We start from the raw sequence: 23,289 nt of genomic DNA, 5'->3' as shown, positions 1-23,289 counted from the left end.
TTTTCATGCACCCAAGCAGCAGGACGGGACGGGAAAGAGCACAGAGCATCACATGCTGAGGTTTTCACAGGCCAGGCCAGCAAGGGGCACACAGCTCCACAGCCTGTGGGGCCATTGTCTAGAGCGCAGGCGTGGGTGATCACAGAGGACGCTGGGGACTGTAGTCCGGGGGGGAACAAAGGGTGAACAATTCCATGAACAGCTTGTCACAAAAGGCTTTGTGGTGTCAGAACACAATGTCAACGCTGTAAACTTGGACGGAGTAAATAAGAATAGTATTCAGAGGTGGGGAAGGAAAGTGGGAACATCAAGGGTGCTTAATTCCCTCCTCTGAGCAGGACATCGATCTATGCGGCTTCAAATAAAAACGTGTGGTTAAAAAAAAACCCAAAAAACAAACTAATGACTCCAGTCTTCTGGTTTTTCCAAACTCCATTTTTGCACCTTCAAAGAATCCTTTAAATTAATCTCTTATAGAGAAGAGCATTTATCTGAAGTTCAGACAGCACGTAGTCTAACCTCCATTTCCTTTTCTTCTGATCAATAAAATGAAATTTAGTTCTTCGCAATCAATGAGTGCGTATCTTGATGTCCACGCTTATATGGCTCTTCCCAAAGCCCGGAAGTCCCGGCTCAGACCTGCACCCCAAAAAGCCTGAGTGAGATCCCATTAGCGGCGTGGAAGTCCCTTAGCCCCCTGCCCTGCTTAGCCTCTCCATCAGCCACTGCACTGTGGACTGGTCAGGAAGGTCGTGAAGGTGCGGTTTCCAAGGACAGCACCCCTCCTTCCTGCCTTGCACCTTTCCCATGTGCTGGGGTTTACTGCCCGGTGGGAAGGAACAGTGAATGTTCTCCCCCAACAGGGAGAAGTTGGGCTGGGAGGACTCAGGCTGTCTGCTGGCTTGGATCCAAGAAAGGGATGCAGGGCCAGAGTTAGGGGGTTGCTGGAACTTGCTGATGTGGATTCTTTTTGTCTTAGAATTGTGGAAATGCTGGGAAGTATCACTTCCCAGGGCAGGTAGTAATCACTATCCTTAAAAAAAAAAAAAAAAGAAAGAAAGAAAAGAAAAGAAAAAAAAAAGAAAGAAAGAAAGAAAAGAAAAAGAAAGAGGGATGTGCTGGAGTCAGCAGAGTCCAGACGATTTGCCCTAAATGCTTTGCAAAGTCAGCCTAACACGAATCTACCACTTAATATCCAGCCCTCAGAAAGACCCAGCATCCGAGGGCTCACCCTCACCTACCCCACCATCCCTCACCCAGCCTGGGGATCTTCTCTCTTGAGTTTGGAGGTTCCTCAAGCAGGGAAACAGCTTTGGTGTCGGGATCCAGCAGTGAACACAAGAAGCCGCCCCAGCCCGAGTGGGGCTTAGATTCTAACCTGGACAGGGTTCCTCACCTTTGGCCCTTCTGACGTGTTGGGCACATAACCTTGGTTGGAGAGTGAGGGCGGTCCCGCTCTTTGTGGGATGTTCATCTCCATCTCCCTCTACCAGTTAGATACCAATAACAACTCCCCTTCTCCCAACTGTGACCCCTAAAAAAAAGTCTCCAGCCACCACCAAATGTCCCCCAAAGGGCAAAATTGTTTCCAGTGGAGAAACAGTGAATTGGGAAGAAACACACACACACTCTCCCCTAACAATACTTTGAGCATGAGGCTCACCAAGCCAAGGACAGCCTAATGTATTCCTTATGACATGACAACCCCAATATTAACCATCCTCCCCCCATTTTACACATGAGGAGACTGAGACAGAAGGAAATTGGAAGCAACAAGCCACAGCTCTGAAGTGGAACGGCTGAGATTTGAACCCCGGCAGTCTGACTCCATGCTGGCCTCGATATCTCCATGCACTCTGTAAACAGCATTGGGTGGTGGGTTTGCCTGAGCCGCAGCCCCAGGATGCCAAGAAGCAATAAGGAACTCGCGGGTAGGAAAGCAGGAGAGGGTGGTAGGGAGAGGCTTGCAATTCAAAGGTGAGCTTTGGAAATCGAGGGCCTGGGCCGGCCCTGACAGAAGCCCCAGAAGAAACCTGGGGCCAACTTGTATTTCTCCTGCTGGTGCAATTCCTAACACTCCATTTCAGGGCTAATAAAAGTCTATGGTGTGCGAGAATGCAAAATCACATTACTGTTTTGCGGTAAAACTATAAAGGCGTCCAAGAAAATGCATGATTGCTGCTATTCCTTCAGGTCCTTCAGGCCCATACTAGGTAAGGGGGTAGAGTTGGAGAAATGTTGATTCATAGTAATAATGACAACAGTCATTAACAGCTAGCGAGCCCCTTTGCATGCAGTGACTGCCCTTTACTTGTGTTAAATCATTTAATCCTTGCAAGAGCCCATTAAATACGAGCAGGGTTTTTGTCTATCAATTATACCTCATTACGGTGTCAAAATGAGGATTAAGCAATTGTTCAGTGCCCAACAGATGCGTATGTCTCATGATGGAATAATTGTAGTTATCTAATTATAAAATAAAATACTATGTTTCTTATTTAAAAAAAAAAAAGCCCCAGGGTGCCTGCGTGGCTCAGTGGGTTAAAGCCTCTGCCTTCAGCTCAGGTCATGATCCCAGGGTCCTGGGATCGAGCCCCGCATCAGGCTCTCTGCGAGGCAGGGAGCCTGCCTCACCCTCTCTCTGTGCCTTCCTCTGCCTACTTGTGATTTCTGTCTGTCAAATAAATAAATAAAATCTTAAAAAAAAAAAAGCCCCATGGGGTTGATTAAGGCAAGTGGGGACTCAGAGAGAGGAAGTGACTTTGCCTGAGGTCCTACAGTGAGACTGACCCAGAGGGACAGGGCTTGTTCAAGCTCTGAGTTCAGCAGGTGGCTATGGATGGAGAGCGTGGTGAGCTGCCCGGAACTGAGCCAAGGGCACGGGTAGCAGCAGGCAGTGGGGGAGGAGGTGAATCTGGTCCTTGATTCTCTCCTGCACCCAGGTGACTTTCCTTAGGGGCGGTCGAAAAAGGCTGGAGAGAGAAGCTGGCAGCTCCAGCAGTGGAGTGCAAAGTTGTAATAGAGAGTTGGTGACATGCAGGGAGACAATGAAATGAACTCAAGGCCCTGAGCTGGCCCTGAGGCACTGCCAAGGTAGTGACGTTTCTCCAGTTAGAGTCCCTGGACTCCCCACACTGGTGTCACCTGAGTCTGTTGGCAAATACATAGTTCCCATATGAATTTAAGTGACAAAAGACTCTTCACTTACTTATGAAAATAAAAAATCTAACAAAATCATGGGCTTTTATTTTGTTCCCATTATATATATGGGAGAAGAAGAAAGCCCCATAGTCCTGTCCTGATTTGACAGGGCATCTTTTTTTTTTTTTTTTTGATTTTATCTATTTATTTGAGAGAGAGAGAGCGAAAGACAGTGAGAGCAAGAACATAAGCAGAGGGAGTAGAGAGGGAGAAGCAGGCTTCCCGCCAAGCAGAGAGCCCTATGCAGGGCTTGATCCCAGGACCCTGGGAATAGAGCCCGAGCCAAAGGCAGATGCTTCATGACTGAGCCACCCAGGCATCCTTTAACAGAGCATCTTCTAAGTCTTAATGCTCTTGGCAACTACAGCGATGCCCAGTACAGCATTATCACCAGAGAAATAGCTGGGATCTAATTGCCAGTTTCTCTTCGAAAGGTTCTTTCCAAAGGACATGGTGGCAATCTTGGAAGTCTCATGGCCCCTCCATGTACTTGGCCTTCCCAGCATTTGGAAGCTCATGACCAGTGAGTGTTCCAAGAGGCACCGGCTGAAGAGGGGAGGGTTAGTCCTGGGTCTCAGCGCTTCCCATCTGGGCCTTCTGTTGTGCAGCACATCACCAAGGCCAGCCCACTTCAAAGGTGAGGGAAACGGACTCCACTTCTCCGTGCGGGGGTGGCACACACGTACCAATTTCTAGGGAAGAAAGGGATTGATGGTTGTCTTTGGAGATTATCAGCCACATCCCAACAGTCTCTGCGTTGCATAGAAACCAAGATGGACAGTCTCAAGAACGATCTCAATTTTACCTCGTATCAAATGAGATTATTTGCCAAAGAAAGATCTTGCCCCGCTGTAGCTATAGAGAAGAGGGAACATCACCTTCATTGGTTTCTGAGATACTTTTTTGCTCATTATGAACCCTTCAGATTCGGAGGGTGAGACCTGGGATGTAAACAGTGTTATAAGCAATCAGTGAGGTACTCTCAACTCCAGCACAGAACTGGAGCAAAGGAAGGAGAGGATTTTACTTATGAGCAGTTTGGGAGATGCGGATCTTACATGCTCATCCAGACCAGGCCCCTCGGGGATCCGGAATCAGTATCTCTCCAGGTGGGGCCCAGAAACGGACATTATGTAATTTTTATCCGGGCATTAATTCTTCTCCTGCCAGGTAGAGCCACTTCCAGGTCTGTTGTTGAACATAAAGGGTGATGATGATATTGATCACAATAAATACCTTGTCCACTACTTAGTGCTTTGCCATCTATAAAGCCCTTTTCACTGATTATTCTACTCTGTTTTCACAATAATTCCCAAACCTCCTCCAGCCTCTTTGTTCTGTGGCTCCAGATTGACCCTGGCTTTGCCTACAGAGCTTCTCAAGTTCACCAACCTGATTTTGTTTCTGAGATTTCTTCTCCAAACATGACATTAAATCTTTTCCAAAAACCTCCCTCATTCCTCCTGCTTCTCCTTGAAGCACACCACGATTTAAGTAAGGGGAAAGAGATCATCCCTCAGGAGAACCCACCCCACGCCCTTGGGCTCTTCACTGGCCATCCAAGAAAAACCGGTGAGAATTTTGGTCGGGGGCTAGCAGAGAACCCTGGTCGTGCGGTCAGAAAGCCCGGAAACCCGGCCCAGTTTAGCTATAACAGGTGTGGTCCGGGCAAGGTCCACCTCCTCTCCGGACCGTGGTGTTCTCACTGTAAATTGAGGGTGTCCACTATCATCGGTGTCTTTATAGGTGTTTTGGAGTGACCTTGAAGTTTCTATGGGTGCCTGGTGTGTATGGTGGGGAGAAGGGGCCTGGCCATGGGGGGACCCAGGTGATTTCTCCTGCCTGTCCACCTGCACTGCTTGTCTTTTGTGTACAAGTTGAAGTTCCACATAAAACTAGGGGGAAGGCGAGGGATGTTTTTCAACAAAGGCAGTGACCAGTGTTTCTTCCAGACCACATGACCTCTAGTTTCGCTGCCTGTCCTCACATTTCAATATAATGCCAAGAATTTCCAACAGTCCAGCTTTAAGCCCGGGCCAGACATGTGTCATTATTATTAGTTCATTCTCTCCATTTACAGATGTCATGTCAGTGAGCCTCACGAAGATAAAATGCTTTGCCCAAGGTCACCCAGCTGGATCCCGGGGGTAGAAACCGGATTCCCTCAGGGCAGACCGGTGCCACGGCCATCTGCCTCGACCACTACCCAGCACTACTGTCCAGCTCATCTGGCCACTCATCTGTCATAACAGAGACCCGGGCATGTGGGGGTCCTGGCCACGGCTCCTCCAACTCTCCCCAGCCCTGGAGCAGTTTACATAGTGCCAGGGGTTTCCAGGCCCCACCTTGGGTGGGACTAGGGTGGGGGGAGATGACAGAGACTTGCAAAGGACATGTACATGGGGTAGCAGCACAAGCCTCAGGGCTTGCTTGGGTCAAAGCCCCCTGGGCAGGCTGTGGGACAGGGACAGGGCTCCTGTCTGTCCACTCAACACACTTCGTGAGGCGCTAATATGTGCAGGGCACTATTCTAGGCCTGGGGAATCATCAAAGGATGACACAGATCCATGTCCCTGGGAGACTCAGGCCATCAACAAGACAAACGACAAACAAGGAAGCTTATATGGACTATTAAATAATGTGGAAAGTAAGGCAGAAAGGGGAATAGGGAAGAATGAGATAAAGGGCAGAGCTGGTCGTTTTAGATAAGGAGGGCAGAGAAGGCCTCTTACGGAAGGTGAAGTAAAAACCCGGAGGGGAAGGTCCATTTCCCCCTACCTCCTCTAGGTGGCAGCATCCTCCCGATCGTGGGGCAGCATACGGCGGCCCTCTGCCCAGCCCTGCGGGAGGATCCCCAGGGAAGCTTGCTTAAATCGAACACCGGACACCGTGGGAACCAGGGCTGCTCCCCGTGGCCCATCTGCAAATTCGGATTAAAATGGGGAATCCTAGCAAACAATGCCCTGGGATGTGACTATGTTATTTCTTGATCTGGGTGCTGGATAGACAGCTGTGTTCACTTTGTAAAAATCCACTAAGTTATGATCTGTGGGGGTGCCTGGGTGGCTCAGTCCCTTAAGCCACTGACTTCGGAGCAGGTCATGATTCTGGATTCTGGGATCCAACCGGGCATTGGGCTGCCTGCTCAGCAGGGAGTCTGCTTGTCCCTCTCCCCTGCCCCTCTCCCCACTCAGGCTTGTGCGTGTGATCTCTCTCAAATAAATAAAATCGTTAAAAAAAAGTTATGGTCTATGCACTTCTGCCCTTGAGTTACTCTTCAATAAAAAGTTAAATGTGACATATATACCCTAAGCGTTTTCTTTTTATCCAGATTGTAGTTTTTTCATTATTTTTGCATACCTCTTGCTGATTAGAGAGCTCTGTGCCATCTTTCTTAAGGATTATTAGATGTTAGAACGGATAACATGTCCAGAGCCATTCCTGACATATAGGAAGCTCTTTGTAAATGTTAACACCATTTCCTGTTGTACACACTGAGATGCATGGTCTGTGATATCCAGTCTTGCCTTCTTTACAGTGGAGAAAGTACTTAGAAAAACTTGCCCAGTAGCCTAATGGCAAAATCCTAGACTTTTATGATTTTTCCCAACCTTTTCCAGATAACTTGCCCATACCTATTTCAATAGAAGTTCTAAGGGAACTTACCTTTATAGGTTTTTCTAAAGTACTCACCTTAGTTTTCATAGACCTAACTCTCCTTCATACTTCGATTTCATTAGATGACATATTAATTAAAGTACATCATTCAATAAGGAGATCAACTGGCATAAAAAAAATTGGAGACAGGGGGACACCTGAGTGTTGCAGTCTATTAAGCGTCTGACTTAGTTTTGGTTCAAGTCATGATCTCAGGGTCATGAAATCAAACCCTACCTTGGCTCTATGCTCAGCAAAGAGTCTGCTTGAGATTCTCTCCCCCTCTCCCTCTGTCCTTCCCACCTTTCTCTCTCTCTCTCTCTCTTTTTCTCAAATAAATAAATAAATCTTTAGAAAAAACAGATTTGGAGACAAGCCCATCTAACACTAAATGAGTATACAACTCAGTTGGAAGGGGAGGGAAGGCTGAGGTCAAGGAGAGAGACTTCCTCCAGCAACAAGAGCTTCAGAAGGAGTGGAGAGAGCCTGGGCCAGTTGGGAAAGTTGGTTGAGTGGTTGAGTCAGAGAGCTATCTTGTACCCTTCTCAAGTGTTGCAGTCCCCAAGATTGATTCTTTTTTTTTTTTTAAGATTTTATTTATTTATTTGAGAGGGATATATAGAGAGAAACAAAGAAAGAACAAGAGTGCAAAAGCAGGGGGAAGGAGAAGCAGACTCCCCTCTGAGCAGGGAGCCCCAGGCAGGGCCCAGGACCCCAGGATCATGGGCTGAGCAGAAGACAGACGCTTAACCAACTGAGCCACCCAGGCACCACCTGCCCACCCCGGATTGATTTTTTTTTTAAAGATTTTATTTATTTATTTGACAGAGAGAGACACAGCGAGAGAGGGAACACAAGCAGGGGGAGTGGGAGAGGAAGAAGCAGGCTTCCCACTGAGCAGGGAGCCCCATGTGGGGCTTAATCCTAGGATCATGACCTGAGCCAAAGGCAGCCACCCAACAACTGAGCCACCCAGGCTCCCCCCACACCCCAGATTGATTCTTACACAACACCAATGAGCGGGTGCATCCACCGAGCATTACTGGAAACACTTGGTCAGGCAAGTTGCCTTGGGGATCATCACAGCCATTGCCCGTGTACCAGGACCTGTGCGAGGTGCCTCACGTACCCTGACAGTAACCTTGAGAGGGCTAGATATCATTTAGCCTTCGAATCTGGTAATCTTGATGTGTAATGAACATTTAAAAAACCCCAATTTTAACTTATTTTATAATCCTGTGGTTGGCACTACTTGGGGTCTCAACTGGGTCATTTTTCTAGATTCAGTTGGCCTTAGTCATGCGTCTTTGATGAGCTCTGCTCTCAGGAATTGGCCAGCGGCAGGCTGGGGCGACTGAGACACTGGGGCCACTCCCTGGGTCTCTCACCCTCCAACAGACTAGCCTGAACTTCTCCACACAGGGGCTGGGCAGGGTCCCATGACAGAGACAGGAAACCTCCGAGGTCTCTGCAAGGCGAGACTTAGACATGGCACCATGTCATTTCCACTACCGTCTCTCAGCCAGATGAATCCACGAGGCTAGCCTGGATTAAGGAGTGAAGCAATAGACCACCACCTTTTTGCAAAGTTGTACTGCAAAGGGGTATGCATCCAGGAGCAGGAATAATTTCGGCCACGTTGCCAACAGTATTCCTTAGTCTTTATACATGAAGAAACGAAGACTTGAGCAGGTTAAGCTACTCATCTACCTAGGGTCTCTCAGCTAATAAGTGAAAGAACTAGAACAACATGCACGCTCTTCCACTAGGCTAAGTGGCTTAATTAAGAAATTAAAGGATGCAAATGATTTTTTAAATTCTTTTTTTTTCAAGATTTTATTTATTTATTTGACAGAGAGAGATCACAAGTAGGCAGAGAGGCAGGCAGAGAGAGAGAGAGGGAAGCAGGCTCCCCGCTGAGCAGAGAGCCTGATGCGGGACTCGATCCCAGGACCCTGAGATCACAACCTGAGCCAAAGGCAGCAGCTTAACCCACTGAGCCACCCAGGCACCCCGATTGTTTTAATTCTTAAATTAACATTGGTTGAGCATCCTCTACTATACAGCACTAAGTAGAGGTGATCATCCTCATTTGACAGGTAAGGAAATTAAGGCTCAAAACAATTAAGGTTACTCATCAATGGATTATGAAGCCTAGTGCACATAAGGACAAGGGATTGGAACCTATTTCTTCTGATTACAGATCCATTTTTCTTTCAGTCACACAAAAAAATATGCATCTGGGGCCCATGAACTTCTAGAAGGCGTCACGTGGTCCTTGAACAAGTTAAGCTTCTGTACAAAATTTCAAAAATACTGCATTCAAGCATTTTTCTTTATTATTATTATTTTTTAAGATTTTATTTATTTATTTATTTTGACAGACAGAGATCACAAGTAGGCAGAGAGGCAGGCAGAGAGAGAAGGGGAAGCAGGCTCCCCACTGAGCAGAGAGCCCGATGCGGGGCTCGATCCCAGGACCCTGAGACCGTGACCTGAGCTAAAGGCAGAGGCTTTAACCCACTGAGCCACCCAGGAGCCCCTATTATTTTTTTTAAGGAGGGAGAGTGGAAGCAGTGGCAGTGGGAGAAAGAGCAGAGGGGAAGGGGAGGGAGAGAGAGAATCTCAAGCAGTTTCCACACCCAATGGGGAGTACTACCCGGGGCTCGATCTCACAACCCTGAGATCCTGACCTGAGCAGAAACCAGGAGTCGGACGCTTAACAAACTGAACCACCCAGGTGCCCCTCAAGCATTTTCCTGAAAAAAGAAGAAAAAGTTCTCATTAGATTCTCAGAGGGATCTATGTCCCCTCACTAAGTTAAGTACTGCATAAATGCTGTATTTCCTCCCAACCAGACAGGCGAAACCCTTTAGTCCCATAAGCTTTGCCTATTCTAGAAACGTGGAGAGAAGGGAGCCTTTAGGTTAAGTCCAAGAAGATCGGGTAGGATTGAGACGCTCTGAGAATTGGAATGCGTCATTTCATCTTGTAATGAGATGGTATCAGGGGTGTGAACGCACACTGGGTTGTTGGAAATGACCTGTCAGGCAGGTGGTCACCAGTAGTGGTCAGGAAGGGCACTGCCATTTGCTCTAGAATGTTTTTCTACCTTTTACAGACTTGGAATTCTGTATCAGGGGATCCCAGACCTAACTCCTTTCTCTCTTCTGCCTTAAGATGTGGACCCAGAATTGCTCAGGGCCAGAGCGGGAGTCCGGAGGGTGCACTCCACTCCCAAGCCTCGAAGGAGCTCCTCACCTTTTCGCCCAGCTGCCAGCCTTTGACAGGTCCCAGGGCTGGGGAACCTCCAGTAGCAGCGATCTAGCATGGAGAACCACAGTCATCAAACTGAGAGTGTAACCACACAGAGCTGAAAATTGGGACCAGCAGAGAAAGGGACTTGCCCTCCATACTGCCCTCTCCTCACGCCGTCAACGACTTCAACCCATTGCATGATGACGCATGTCCTAGAGAAGCTTAGCACTCTCCTGAGTACCTGTTCTGGCAATTTCTCTGGCCCGCATGTATCCACTTGGTCCCTCTTCCATCTGTTTTCAATACTGCAGCTAGAGGGATCTTTTCAAAACACGGATCTGATCATATCATGCTCCTCTACCTAAAAACACTCAGTGGTCTTCCAGTATGGTCTACCAGCCCTGATGTCTGGCCCCTGCCTCTGCCTTCTGGCTCATCGCTCAGACTTTCTCCCAGCTCTGCACTGGAGCTGGCTCCTAGCACTCCCAGAGCCAACTGGGAAATATTCAGGAATGTGGTGGTAGCTGGAAATTCACTGTAGTGGGATTATTTATACCAGAGAAACCAACAAATGCTGAAGATAAACATTTCCCCCAGAGAGCTGGTTGACCAGCACACTGCGGCCCCACGCCACTGTGCGATTCCACCAAGGGGTCCTTGCATAGCCTGCTTCTCTCCCTGGAACACTCCTCCTTCTTTGTTGAGTTAACTTGACTCTTTTAGACCTCAGTCCCATTGATACTTCCTCTGGGAAGGCTTCCTTGGTGTCTCAGAACCTGTCAAATGTCAACCTCAAACCTGTCCCTCTGAGCTCATATCACAGCTGTAATTTCACATATGTTTGTGTGATGAATGATTTCCCTCACTATCATTGCCCCATCGGCCAGCACAGGACCTGGTACATGGTAGAAACTCAAAACATTTGTTGGGTTAATGAAAAAGTTACAGAAACAGGCACTAGACAGGAGCTTTGGGATCTGGGGGAGGGACTACTATTACTCCAGTTTCCTTCCCGTCCAGAATCTACTGTTGTTGGCTTTGTCATGTCACCAAATCCTGGCCAGGGCAGTAGGGTGAGACCATATATACTGTTTCCAGCCATGGCCTCCGAAATGGCACAAGTGGTCTTCAGGGCTCTCTTTTCTCCATCTGCATGGCAGTAGGAAGCAGGAGCCCAGCCTGAATCACTGATTGGAGACAACTAAACTTCCTTGAACTATGATAGGAGCGAGCTGTACTTTTATTGTGTTAATCCCTGAGGTTTGGGGGTTACTTCTAACTATTGCAGGACTGCCTCTACCCTGACCTAAAAGACCTCAGCATTGTCATTAACTCCTTCTGCCCTTTGGCAAGCCACAAGCTCTCTGGGCCTCAGTTTTCCTAGTGGTTAAATGAAAGGATCACACAAGATGTTGTCTGATATCCTTCCAGTGTTAAAAATTTGCTGGTTCTGCTTGTTTATTTTCCTCCCTCCTGCCTAGTACTATATGCGGGTATGACAAATGTTTGTAGATAAGAGAACCTCCTATATTTGAAATCCTTTCCCCCAGATAAAAGCATTTTAATACCTTAGAAATTCTGAGTGGATGCTCAGAATATTTAATCATCCAATGAGTAAAATATTGGTCCAAATAACGATGGTGACATTTTATCCAGAGGCTAGGAAACCTTCTGAGATCTACCTCTCAGCCTTCCAGAAGCTCCTCTAAGTGTCTTGTTCTGTTCTTGGCAGTCTGGGGGCCCCAGGAATTCTAACCATTTGCAGGCCTCCTCCTTAGACTGTCCCAACTGCTCCACTCGGCTGACTCGGTCATCCCTCTTTCTCAATAGAGATGGTCCCATTTTTTCAAAGGAATCCACTCACGCCTTTCCTTAGAAAGATGTCATGAAAGGCTACTGCCTGGATATCAGTAACCAAGAAGCCAGAGTTGCATGTTTGATGAGAGGGAGCATAGGAGACACAGAGTTCTGGTAACTGGGTTTCAAATCTCCTATCCTAGCCCTGCCATCGGTTCATTCTGTGTGAAAAAGGCGAAAGACAAGCGGTTTGTCTTGGGCTGGGGTCCCTCTTCCTGGTAAAAGTGAAGGTCACTGCAGTTGCTGTCATCCCGGTAACAATGAACCACATGACAGGTGTATGATCTCCATCAGACAATGTCTAGAATTAAGTGCTCATCCTTCCCTCACCCCCCCCACCCCCCATCCTGCTAGGTGTTGTGAAGGTTCTCCCAGGGGATTAGCTCAGGCATGGGAGATCCGGGCTGACAGCATTAATTAAACTGCTCATTTCCCCAGAACATTTTGCATTTGCCAGGCCCGGGAGCCAAGAAAACCTCCAAGGGAAGCTCCTATGAGAGAGAGTGCTAAGTCTACCACCAGGGACCGAGGCACCGCGTTCAGTCCCACAGTTGGCAGCAAATGGAGCTCGTAGGAAAATGTGCCTGGCATACAGCAGGCACAAAATAAATATTTGTCGAAGAGTCGGTTTAATCAAATGGAGCTCATTTAGCAAATGGGATTCCTTCCAAACCACTGGAATTCTTGCCTCAGATGATCATGTGAGTCATTCACCCTTTCCACGATTCCTGAGTACCTCCTGTAGGCACCCATGGGTGACAGTATGAAGGCTCTAAATCTAGCAGCTTGCAGAATGAATCCCAAGTTCTTCGAGGCTCAGGGCAGATTAGAAAGTGTGTGGAGGGGAGTCTGAAGGGCAAGGCAGGGACCACATCACAAAGGGCTTTGGATTTACCCGGAGGCTCCTGCATTTACTATTGGTGACACTTTGAAGGCCTTTATGCATATGAATGACGGGATCAGCTTTGCATTTCAGAAACATCCTTTTTAATGAGACAACTACTTGACCAGAAGAATGATGTTCTAGAACTTCTGAAGCCAGGTCTTAAGAGAACGGGCAGCTCCTGCCTCCTTCCTCGTGGAAACTGGCTGCTGTGCAGCTCCAGCCACGTAGAGGGGAACCCCAGTGCATCGCTGACAGCCAGCTGTGGCGCCCAGAGGCAGCCAGTACCAGCTGCCCGACATGTATGTCCCCCAGCCCAGCAGAGTGCAGGCGCTGGAGAGACACCATTTGCAGCAGGAAAAACACCCAGCGGAGCCCAGTCAACCCACAAAAGCATGGTTCTAAGCCACCAAGTCATGTGTGGTTTGTCACGCAGGGGTAGATAAGGTACCAGGAGGGGTCACTTATGCAGCTCAGCACAGAAGGTCTGGCGGGAGCCATGCTAGACTCAGGAGCCATTGGTTTCATGGGAATTCCAAAGCCCTGTTGTGGATGAAATTCTCTGCCCTCCTTCTCACATGTATCCTGCACACCTCAAGTAAGCAGACACCGCAAATGCTTGCTGAATTAAATGAAACACTCCACATAACACAACACACTGAAAACCACTGTTTTCTGATCTAAGGCAGGGTCCTCATGCCTGGAATTCTAATCTCGCCTTACTCTAAGCATCCTTGTTTTATTTCCCCTTTCTCTGAATCAAGTTTGGACTCCATGCCGCTGCATGTGATCCTCTTTGTTCTTCTAAGGCAAGTTCTTTCTCTGAGTGTGACACATGGACTTGGACTCTGCAAACCTGGGTTTGGGTTGAGGATGCCTGGATTTTCCCAGCTGCCTCACATCCCCTACCAGCCTCCGCTTCCTCATCTGTGAATGGAGACCCACAGGCCAAATGGGGTCGGAAAGCATGCTAAAGGAGATCCAGATAGAAACAGAATGGGCGCCGTGATCTTCACCAGGACACGGGCACAGTCTCAACCCCAGACAGCAATTCCCTTCTCCTTGTCGCCTGCTTCCCCTCCCCCATTGCAGAGCAAAAGCTGGGCAAGTTCAGGACAAGGGAACTCTCCAGCCCTTGTGTGTTTGAAAATCTCCTGGAGGACCCAAGTGTCTACTTCTCCGGGGCAGAGAAGGTGAGAAAGGAAGGGTTAGTAGTCTGGTAAAGTGACCCCTACCCAGACGGAGCCGCAGGCCTGGGTCGGAGCCCTGGTTTGCCTGCTCACACAGTGTGACCTCTGCGAGCTCCTGCTCTTCTTGGGGCCAAGCGTCCTCGTACAGAAAGCGTGAAGAATGGCTGCAGACACCCCTAAGGTTTCAGGCATGTGAATGCTCGGCGGCTGTTGGGGTGGAAGGGTCTGGTCACGTGTCGGCGGGAGGGGGTGCGGGTTGACGCGGAGCGGAGTGCGGGAGCACCAGCCTGCTCCGGGCCGGCCTCCTCTGACGTCCTCGCAGCCGCCCTCCCTCCCCGCCCCCCGGCGGCGGGAGAGCAGCCGGCGCGCCCGGATCCCAGGAGCTGCCCGGCAGCGGGCCCGGCTGGGAGGGCGGTGCGCGGCGGCAGGACCGAGCCCCGCGCGGGGAACGGGCACCATGGTGCTGTCGGTGCCCGTGATCGCGCTGGGCGCCACGCTGGGCACGGCCACCAGCATCCTCGCTCTGTGCGGGGTCACCTGCCTGTGCCGGCACATGCATCCCAAGAAGGGGGTGCTGCAGCGCGACCGGGACCCAGATCCCGAGAAGGCGAGACCCGGCGTGCTCCGGTCCGCCCAACAGGTGAGCGGGGGCGGCGCCTCGGCCCCCCGAGCGCGGTGGGGTCTCAGCGGCGGCTGCAGCTGCGGGGAGACCGGACGGGGGGAGCGGTCGCTGTTCTTTGCGCCACCAAGCGTGTCGGGGAGGAGGGCGGAGGACGTGCTCGAGGACCCGCGGAGAGGTCCGGCAGGCCTGGGGGTGGGGGAAGGGTCAGGGAGAATAGTTAGGGGAGGGAGGCTTGGTGGGGGCGCGAGAGGAGTGGGGTCAGCGAGCGCTAAAGGGGAGGGGGTGGGACCATTTGGGAAAGGGGATTGGACAGGACAAATAGGGGCTGGGAGGAGAGTTGAGCGGCTGGGAGGAAACGGGGGGGGGGGGGGTTGGGGGATTAGAAGCTTGCAGAATTGGGGGAAGAGAAATGGGGACGGGAGAGGGAAGAGAAGTTGGGGGGTCTGGTGTAGGGAAAAAGCACTGCCTTAGCTGAGGAGGGGGAAAACCACGGAAGAATGGAAAAAACGAGAAGGGTGGTGGTTGGTTGCTGTTCCCGTGGGAGCTGGAGAGGGGCAGCTGGTCAGGGAGTGCCTGGGGTCTTGGGGGAGGCTGGTGAATGTGGAGGGGCCTGAAGGACCTCCGCCCCCTCCCATCAGCCCTCAGCTCCAGCCAGCCAGAGGGGCTTGCTGTGGTCTGTCTGAAGATGTCCCTGGAGACAAGAGGGCTTTTATCCCCTGCATTGGCTTGTACCCAGAGCCCCTTGGGGCAGGAAGTGGGTGGTGTCCCCATTGTGCAGTGCGGCAGAAGGGGTCTAGGGAAGAGGTTTGGAAGGAGACCGTTTAGGACACATTACTGGGTGGAGGAGTGCAAAATGTCCTGTGGAGACCGGGAGGAGGAGTCTTGCTAGGGTGTTTGAGGAAGGCTGGCCCCAGGGGCAGGGATGCGACTTAATGACTTCCCCAAGGTCCTCTAGATTCCTCATAGAGCTTATAGGTCTGGGAGAGACACAAAAATGCTGTGATTCCACCTTCCTTTTTCCAATCAATTATTCAAAAGCTCTGAGACTCAGTGCTTGGAGCTTCTGTCAGTCACCGGGTTGTGAGAGGGGAAGGAAATGGCTGCTGTCCTTGAGGCACTTATAATCCTAGAAAAGTGACATTGACACTGGCAGGAATAGGAGCCGGTGAGGCATTGGAGCACGGGACCCTTCTAGAACCATCTGAGGTGGGATTAGTGGGCTCTTCTCTGGCAGGCAGTTGAGGGGGTGGATGAGCCCTTCAGAAGCTGTGGCCCACTGCCTCTCAACCTTCTCTCCCACCCAGTGTTAGGGGAAAGCCATCAAGCCTTTCTCAGAGATGGCTGCTCAGGCAATGTCCCCTCCCCTTCCCGAAGAGAAGTGCTAGGGAAGGAATTGGTATAAATGACCTCTGGGATCTCTCCCAGTTACCTATTATTGATGACCAGTAGCCCACACATGGGCCGAGAATCTATCAAACACAATCCAGCTCTAAATCACGTCTCTCTTGGGCTCAACCCCCACGCCCCAACTTCTCAATGAGCTTGGAACAAGTCATAGCAAACTGTGACATGGCCGGCACTCTCTGTCAGCCACCGTTCTAAGTGCTTTATTCTTAATGCACTTAGCAAGTCAATGAAGGACACATATGATGATCCCTACTTAAAAAGATGAGGAAAGTAAGGCTCAGAGAGGTAAGTGAGTTGCCCAAGGGCACACAGCTAGAGAAGTTTTAGAGCTGGATGGATTCTAGCCAAGCTGGTCTACTTATGGGAATCCATGCCATTAGCTACTCCACTCCCCCATGTGCTTGACCTGGCGGGTGTCTACCTCTCTGGCCAAGCTCAAGCCCCTTCTCCCAGGCATCTGAAATCTCACCCTCCCTGCCTTTATGATCCTTCTCAAAGTACCCCCAGCCCCCATAGCCATTTTCCTCTGGCTTTTCATACTGATGGCTCCTTCTCATCCTTTACGCCTCTTTCTCCAGAGGATTTTGTCTCCGTCCACATGTAACAAAGTACCTTCTCTATTACCTTCTTCCTTATTATTCTTCCAATTCTTTCGTAGTGCTCCTTATAACCAGATGTGATCATTGCTGTCCACTTACTTGTATGTTATTTATTCCCAGTACCTCCTCAGTGTCTGGAACCTAGCAGGTGGCTAATAAGAAACTGTTGACCAGTAAAGGTACCCCCGTGTCCACTTGAGATTATGGCTGGGGTCATTTCTCCCACTGGGATTATGGCTGAAGTCATTTCTTCCAATGAGAGTGAATGCACCAGGCCTTTGTAATGCTGTGCTAGCTCGGTAGGGCCACAATAAGCCTTTGTTGATACAGGAGGCCCCTTCCTTCATATTCCCTCATCTGGTTCCCTTGGTGACAAGGATTTGGGCAACCCGGGCTGGATCAGTGGGCACGGGTGTAGCCCAGAGGAGATCTCACAACGTCGGTTGGGCTACCATTGTTCTCAGACTGATTCAGCCACTGATGCAGATAGAGTGAATGGAAGAAAGAACACAACAGCCGTTTCCAAAGAAGTAAAGGAGGTGGTCTTAGGGGTGGCAGGTGACAGCGGGGTGACGGAAGTGACCCATGTTAACAACAAGGGGAGTAGTCGGGGAAGACTTTCTGAAGGTGTGCCTGGAAGGGAGGGCACAGGGCAGCAGGATGGGGTTCCAGACTCCTTTACACTGAGAATCACATGCCTGTGGGCTGCAGAGGGACTGTCCGTGTGTCTGTGAGGTTCTGGTTGTGAGAAATTCCTTGATTATTCACCTTTGCATGATTGGTTGAAGTTGAAGCTTGTAGTGATTTTCAGAAGAACTTGGAAGTTCCCCTGGGGGTTCTTTACCTGAGGTCTAAGGACCTCCCTATGGAGTCTGTAGATAGAATTTAAGAGGTTCATGGTCTTGGATAGGAAAAAAATTACACCTTTGTTTTCACTAACTTTTAGCTGGAACTTTGCATTTCCTATAAGGAGGAATATCAACCACACCCCCTCAGAGTGCTAGCAATGTTGGTGCCTTGGCCCCCCAGGGAAATCACAGGTCGTTTTGAGGCAATGACAGCTGCTGTAGATACGCCTCGGGATCATTTCTGTTCACCGCCCGTTCTAAATCATGGTACTTATTAAATCTCCTGCCAGATCCTGTTAGCCAACAAATGGGTGAAGGGCGCACATAGAGCCATTTCACAAGCCGATCTTCTTAGATGTTCCTCGGTCGTCTGATGTTGTTGATTTGCAAACATTCTGCGGAAGTGTCCAGAGGGCTTTTCTGGAGAGCTAAAGGAATCCGGGGAACAAAAAAAAGGGGGGCAGGGGGGAGGAATCTCTGCTAAGCAGGAGGAGGGAGAGGGCAGAGAACCACAGGACAGTGCACGTGCACTTGTGTGTACGCAGGAGAGCCTTCCTTTCCCCACCGCTCCAGAATCTACTAGTGAAAGGCAGCCAAGCCCCTTGGTTCTGTCCCCCTCAGTTTCCGTTTCACACTGGTCTGACCAGGCATCCATTCACCTTATCCTGGGTCCCTTCCGAAGAAGCCCGGATTGGGGCTTGCCTCGGTGAGTGAGCAAGAGAACTGCTCTTTCTGACAGCTCAGACCTCCGACTGCTGCCACTTAACAGAAGCTGGGGGTCCTGTTTTCAGAAAGTTCTGGTTTCTGTGTCTGATTTTTCTCCCTGTGCAGTGCTCATCTTGCTGTATTCTTGAAATGAATCTTCTTGATTGTGTCTCAACGGTCCCCAGGGTGACCTGGGCGCTGTCCCCTTGCAGCTAACGTGTAGTTCAAGCCTTTAGCCCAGTTGTTTGGACTCTTGGCAGAAGTCCTCGTGCTTCTTCTCTCCACATCCCCCGGGACCTTACTGCCACTTCCCACCAAGCTACAATCCTACTCTCCTTCCAGTAGGGTAGGCTTCCATGGAACATTGTCTTAGTCTGCTTGGGCCGTGGGAACAAAATACAGATGGGGCAGCTTATAAGCAACAAAAATGGACTTCTTACAGTTCTAGAGGCTGGAAAGCGCAAAAGCCAAGCCTCCAGCAGATTCAGCGTCTGGTGAGAGCCCATTCGTAGACCCTGCTCTGTCCTCACCATGGGGAAGAGGTGAGGGAGCTCTCTAGGGCCATTTCTGTAAGGGCACAGATTTCGTTTATGAGGGCTCCGCCCTCAGGACCTGATCATCTCCCAAAGGCCTGCCTCCTCGTAGTATCTCCTCAGGGGCTAAGTTTCAACTGATGAATTTGGGGGGCGGGGGGACATGGACATTCATATTTTAGCAAACATGAATAAATTAATTCTAGGTTTTTATGAAATAACGAAAACAAGTGCTGAGTTGGTATCCAACGATGTAGGTACAGAGGAATCTTTTCCCCCAAGATCAGGGAGTGTGTTTTTCATTTTTCTGGTGTCCCTGACAATATCCGGTGTGACGCTGGGCCCATGATAACCCTTGAATGTATTTTGTGAATGAGGGGGTTGTATTGCAACTCACGCTCACTAAGAGGAAAGGTGAAAAGGAGGGCAAAGCGGTAAGGATTTATTTCCCTCAGATTTGAAGTCAAGTCCATGTATGTTTGGTCTTGCACTGGGGGGCAGGCAAGGGCAGGGCGTGGTTGGACAGCCCCTGCCATGTTCATATTCTGCCCCTTGATGGGGATGCAGGTCACCCAAGCGTTTTGTCCACTTTGTGAAAGAAAATTCACTCAGCTCTACATTTAGGATTTGTGCATGTTTCTCTGTAGAGTTAGACTTCAGTGAGGTTGTCATTGAAATTTTTCATGTTGGGATACAGTGTTCGTCAACACTAACTTAGTACCAAGTCACTGTTTTTATGCCTGGGGGGACTTCGGGGTTATCATCAAGAGACAAGGCCCTCCTCTTTTGTGATCTGTTACATAGTACCTGGTCCCTCGCTCTGTCCGCTTTCCGCTGCTACTTCTGTGGCCACCTTCTTCCTGGGACTGGGGCCTTGAGATTATCAGTGTGGCCCGATCAGCCCTCACCTGCCTTGTTCTCCTCTTCCTTAGACCACTGGAGCCCCGTCCTCTCTGATCATGTGTCTGAATTCATACTTATCCGCATGTGGATGCGTCAAGGACCATATGATGCGTTTCATTAGCTAATAAGTTCATTCATTAGTGAGCCCCCTGCTAGGCACTGGGCTAGAGCAGTAAGGAGACGGGCATGCACACTTTCTGCTGAGTGGGGTGACAGACGATGGAGCCATGGAGCGTGTCACATTGCTGTCATGATGGGGCAGGGGCAGGGACACAGGAAACCCTTAGGAGGGGCAACCCTCACCTTCAGCTCCAAGAACTTTCTCCTATTCTGACTCACTGCTCTGCCAGGTTCTCCTCTGCACCTAAGTGGTCACAGGAGACACCATGAGCAGCTTCCCCTCTCCTGGCACCTGATGGGCCTCTGGGCTGCTCTAAGGTTTACCCTGCACGGATTCTTACCCTTTTAATGGATCCGTTTCTCAGCTCATCTCCGGGCTGGCAAACTCTCTTGCTCACATTAACACAGAGACAAAAAATAGAAGCACTTCTAAAATAGTGATAGTATAACTAACGTTGTTTAGGTCCTTTATGTGTGCGAGGCCCTCCTTAATCATATTAATTTTATCCTCACTGTATAGCCCTATGAAACATGTGGGATTATTGTTTCGCTCCTGCCGATGGGGAAGGTAAAACACAGCACCCTTAAGCAACATTTTAGTGGCACAGTCAGAAATCAAATTTAGGAAGTCTCGTTCCTGAGCCCACATTTTGACCCGTAGGCTGGACGTTAGCCAAGAAAAGCTACTCCGAATTATACTTGAACCACTGCGTTTCCCCAGATATGGCATCAAAGTCTCAAAAACATGCATTTTTGCAGGTCAGCTTCAGAAGCCTTTCTCAAAGCTTGGGATGGTTTTGTCGCCTCTCATGTCCATCCCACTTCAGACCATGGGCGCAGCCCAGGGCCCTCCGGAGAGATTTACACAGTAAACATGTTTGGGCTGGTTGCTTAGCAACGTGGAAGACAGTGTGAATTTTTCATCGAGAAATTAGCATGGATTATTTCAGAGAGATGAGCACACACCCGCCAGAAACACCAGGCCCTTCCAGATATAATGTGGACCCGAAGTCTGTGTCCACAATCCCCTCCCAGAGGTAGGTCCCAGACCTCTCACGTCTCCCTCCCTTCCTTGTTTCTCCTCCGATGGAGCATGTAGATAATCCAGGATAATACAGGGCCCTGACTCTTCTCTTCACGGGATTGATAGTTTACTAGCACCGTGTGTTTACTGTAGGAGACAAGACTGCTGCGTCTTTAGACATTTTCTGATTTTCAGACCCTGGCCTCATTTATCGTCAAGTAGCTGGGGTGCAGGAAGAGGGAAAAGACAGGCCAGTCACATGCCCAGAGGAGAAATTGGAGGGGAGTAAGGCAAAGTCAGAAGGAAGGGGAGAGACCAGTCGGATGGGGAAGCAGCAGGCCCAGAAGACAAAGAGGAGGCAGGGTAAAGAGTGACTGGTCATCCCAGGGTTGGAGACAGGCAGGAGAAATAAGGACACCCGGAGACCATCCACCCACTACTTGACCTTCAATCTCCCAGCCATCAGTAACCGTGCATAACTCAGTGTCATTGCCTTCACTCCCTGTGGAACTTATTTCTTGCTAACAAAGATTAGGAAATGTTGCTGTGAGGATAGAGAAGAGCTTCAAGGGGGTATGTGTTAAAACTAAGGGGTTCTGTATGTCCATGTCAGAATCAACATACACATATGTACAAAGGGCCTCTCTAGCCAATATGTTAAGAAATTATGTGTTACAGATTTCTGAAGGCAAACAGATGGAAAGGGTAGATAGATTCCTCTGTCCCACCTCCATCCTTCCCTTCCTCCCTTGATTATGTTTACTGAGCACATACTATGTGCCAGGTTCTGGGCTTGGGGGTTGGGCTACTGTATTAACTGCTCCCTCCTCAACAACATACTCGTCCATCCTCAGCCCACATGAAATTGATGTTGTAATGGAAAGCCCAGGGTTAAAAGGAGAAGAGCACAGATAAATGAAAATGCAATCGTGGTAAGTGACCTAAAGAGAAAGTTCTGGGACTGTAAGGTGGAACTGACCCAGTCAGGAAGGTCAAAGAAGGCTTTCCTGGATGGAGCGATGGCCAAGCTGAGAGCTGGATTGAAAGGGAAGTTAACCAGGGCAATGGGAAGGGTTGTGAGAGCTGCAGACAGGAATGAGGCCGTGCAAAGGTCCTGTGACAGAAACCTAGCACTTCGAAGGACCCAGAGAAAAGTTAGTGTGCCTGAAAGCAGAAAGCAAGGCAGGGCCTGGTGTATGATGAGGCTGGGGAGTGGACGGGGGCCAGAGGGCGCTGTAAACCAGGGACAGGTTCGCTCATTCATTTATTCACTCCTGCTTCATACTTGATGAGTGCCTACATGATGAGCACTGATAACAAGAAAGGTAGAGTTATTTTTGAAACTTTTTAAAATTGAGGTGAAATTCACATAAAATGAACTATTCTAAAGTGTAGGAATCACACTGTCGCATGGTTCTAGCACTTTGTTCTCACCTTCATTGAGCTCTAAAATGTCTTCATGTCCCCGGAAGAGAACTCCATAACTGAGCAGACATACTTTCTATTCCCCTCTCTCTTGCAGGCTCTGGCGAACTGCCAGTCTGCTTTCTGTCTTTATGGATCCACCTATTCTGGACATTTGACATATTTGGAATGATAAAATACATGACCTTTTGCTTCTGGCTTTTATCACTCAAGGTGATGTTCTCAAGGTTCATCTATATTGTGGCTTATATCAGAACTTTATTCTTATGGCTGAATAATATCCCATTATGTGTATTTGTCTCATTTTGTTTATCCATTTATTGGTTGATGGCCATCCAGGTGGACATTGGCTAGAGAGGCCCTTTGTATGCATGTGTATGTTGATTCTGACATTCACGTAGAACCCCTTAGTTCTTAACATGTATCCCCGTGAAGCTCTTCTCCTCCATCCTCAAAGCAAGGTTTCCTAGTGCTTGTTAGCAACCCTTCGGTTGTTGTGATGCCGTGGACATTGCTGCACACATATTTGTTTGATAACCTGGTTTTCCTTCTCCCAAGTAGATATCTAGGAGTGGACTTCCTGCACCATGTGGTAATTCTATGCTTAAATTTTGAGGGCATGCCAAACTGTTTTCTATAGCAGCTGCACTGTTTACATTATCACCAGCAACGTGTGAGACTTCCAATTTCTTCACATCCCTGCCAGCATTTGTGAGTTTCTTTTTTTTAATTATTATTTTTTTGTTATAGTCATCCTAGCGGGTGTGAAGTGGCATTTCACTGTGGTGTTTTTTAGGCTTTTAATTTTTTACAAATCCAAACACTTGTTTCTGTTTTGTTTTGTTTTGTTTTGCGAGCGAGCGAGTGAGAGCACGCGTGAGTGTAGGGCAGAGAATAAGGGAGAGAGAGAATCCCAAGCAGGCTCCAGACTTAGCATAGGACTTGATCCCACCACCCCGAGACCATGATCTGAGCTGAAACCAGGAATCAGACGCCCAACCCACTGGGCCACCCAGGCACCGCCCACCCCCATCCCCACCCCACAAACTCTCATTTT

At 49.3% G+C, this 23,289-nt stretch overlaps 1 protein-coding gene across 1 annotated transcript in view; it reads left to right on the top strand.

Moving 5' to 3' along the window:
* Positions 1–14,373: 14,373 nt before the first annotated feature.
* Positions 14,374–23,289, top strand: part of SYT13 (synaptotagmin 13) — a 41,295-nt gene continuing 32,379 nt past the window's right edge. The window contains exon 1 of the mRNA XM_032840699.1: positions 14,374–14,686. Coding sequence (XP_032696590.1) covers positions 14,504–14,686 — 183 coding nt within the window. The 5' untranslated portion in view covers positions 14,374–14,503. The remainder of the gene's footprint in view (positions 14,687–23,289) is intronic.

Source organism: Lontra canadensis, unplaced genomic scaffold (genome assembly GCF_010015895.1).
Source record: "Lontra canadensis isolate GAN:19392208 unplaced genomic scaffold, GSC_riverotter_1.0 scaffold115, whole genome shotgun sequence".
Classification (NCBI taxonomy): Eukaryota; Metazoa; Chordata; class Mammalia; order Carnivora; family Mustelidae; genus Lontra; species Lontra canadensis.
This window is presented reverse-complemented; position numbering and strand designations above follow the sequence as displayed.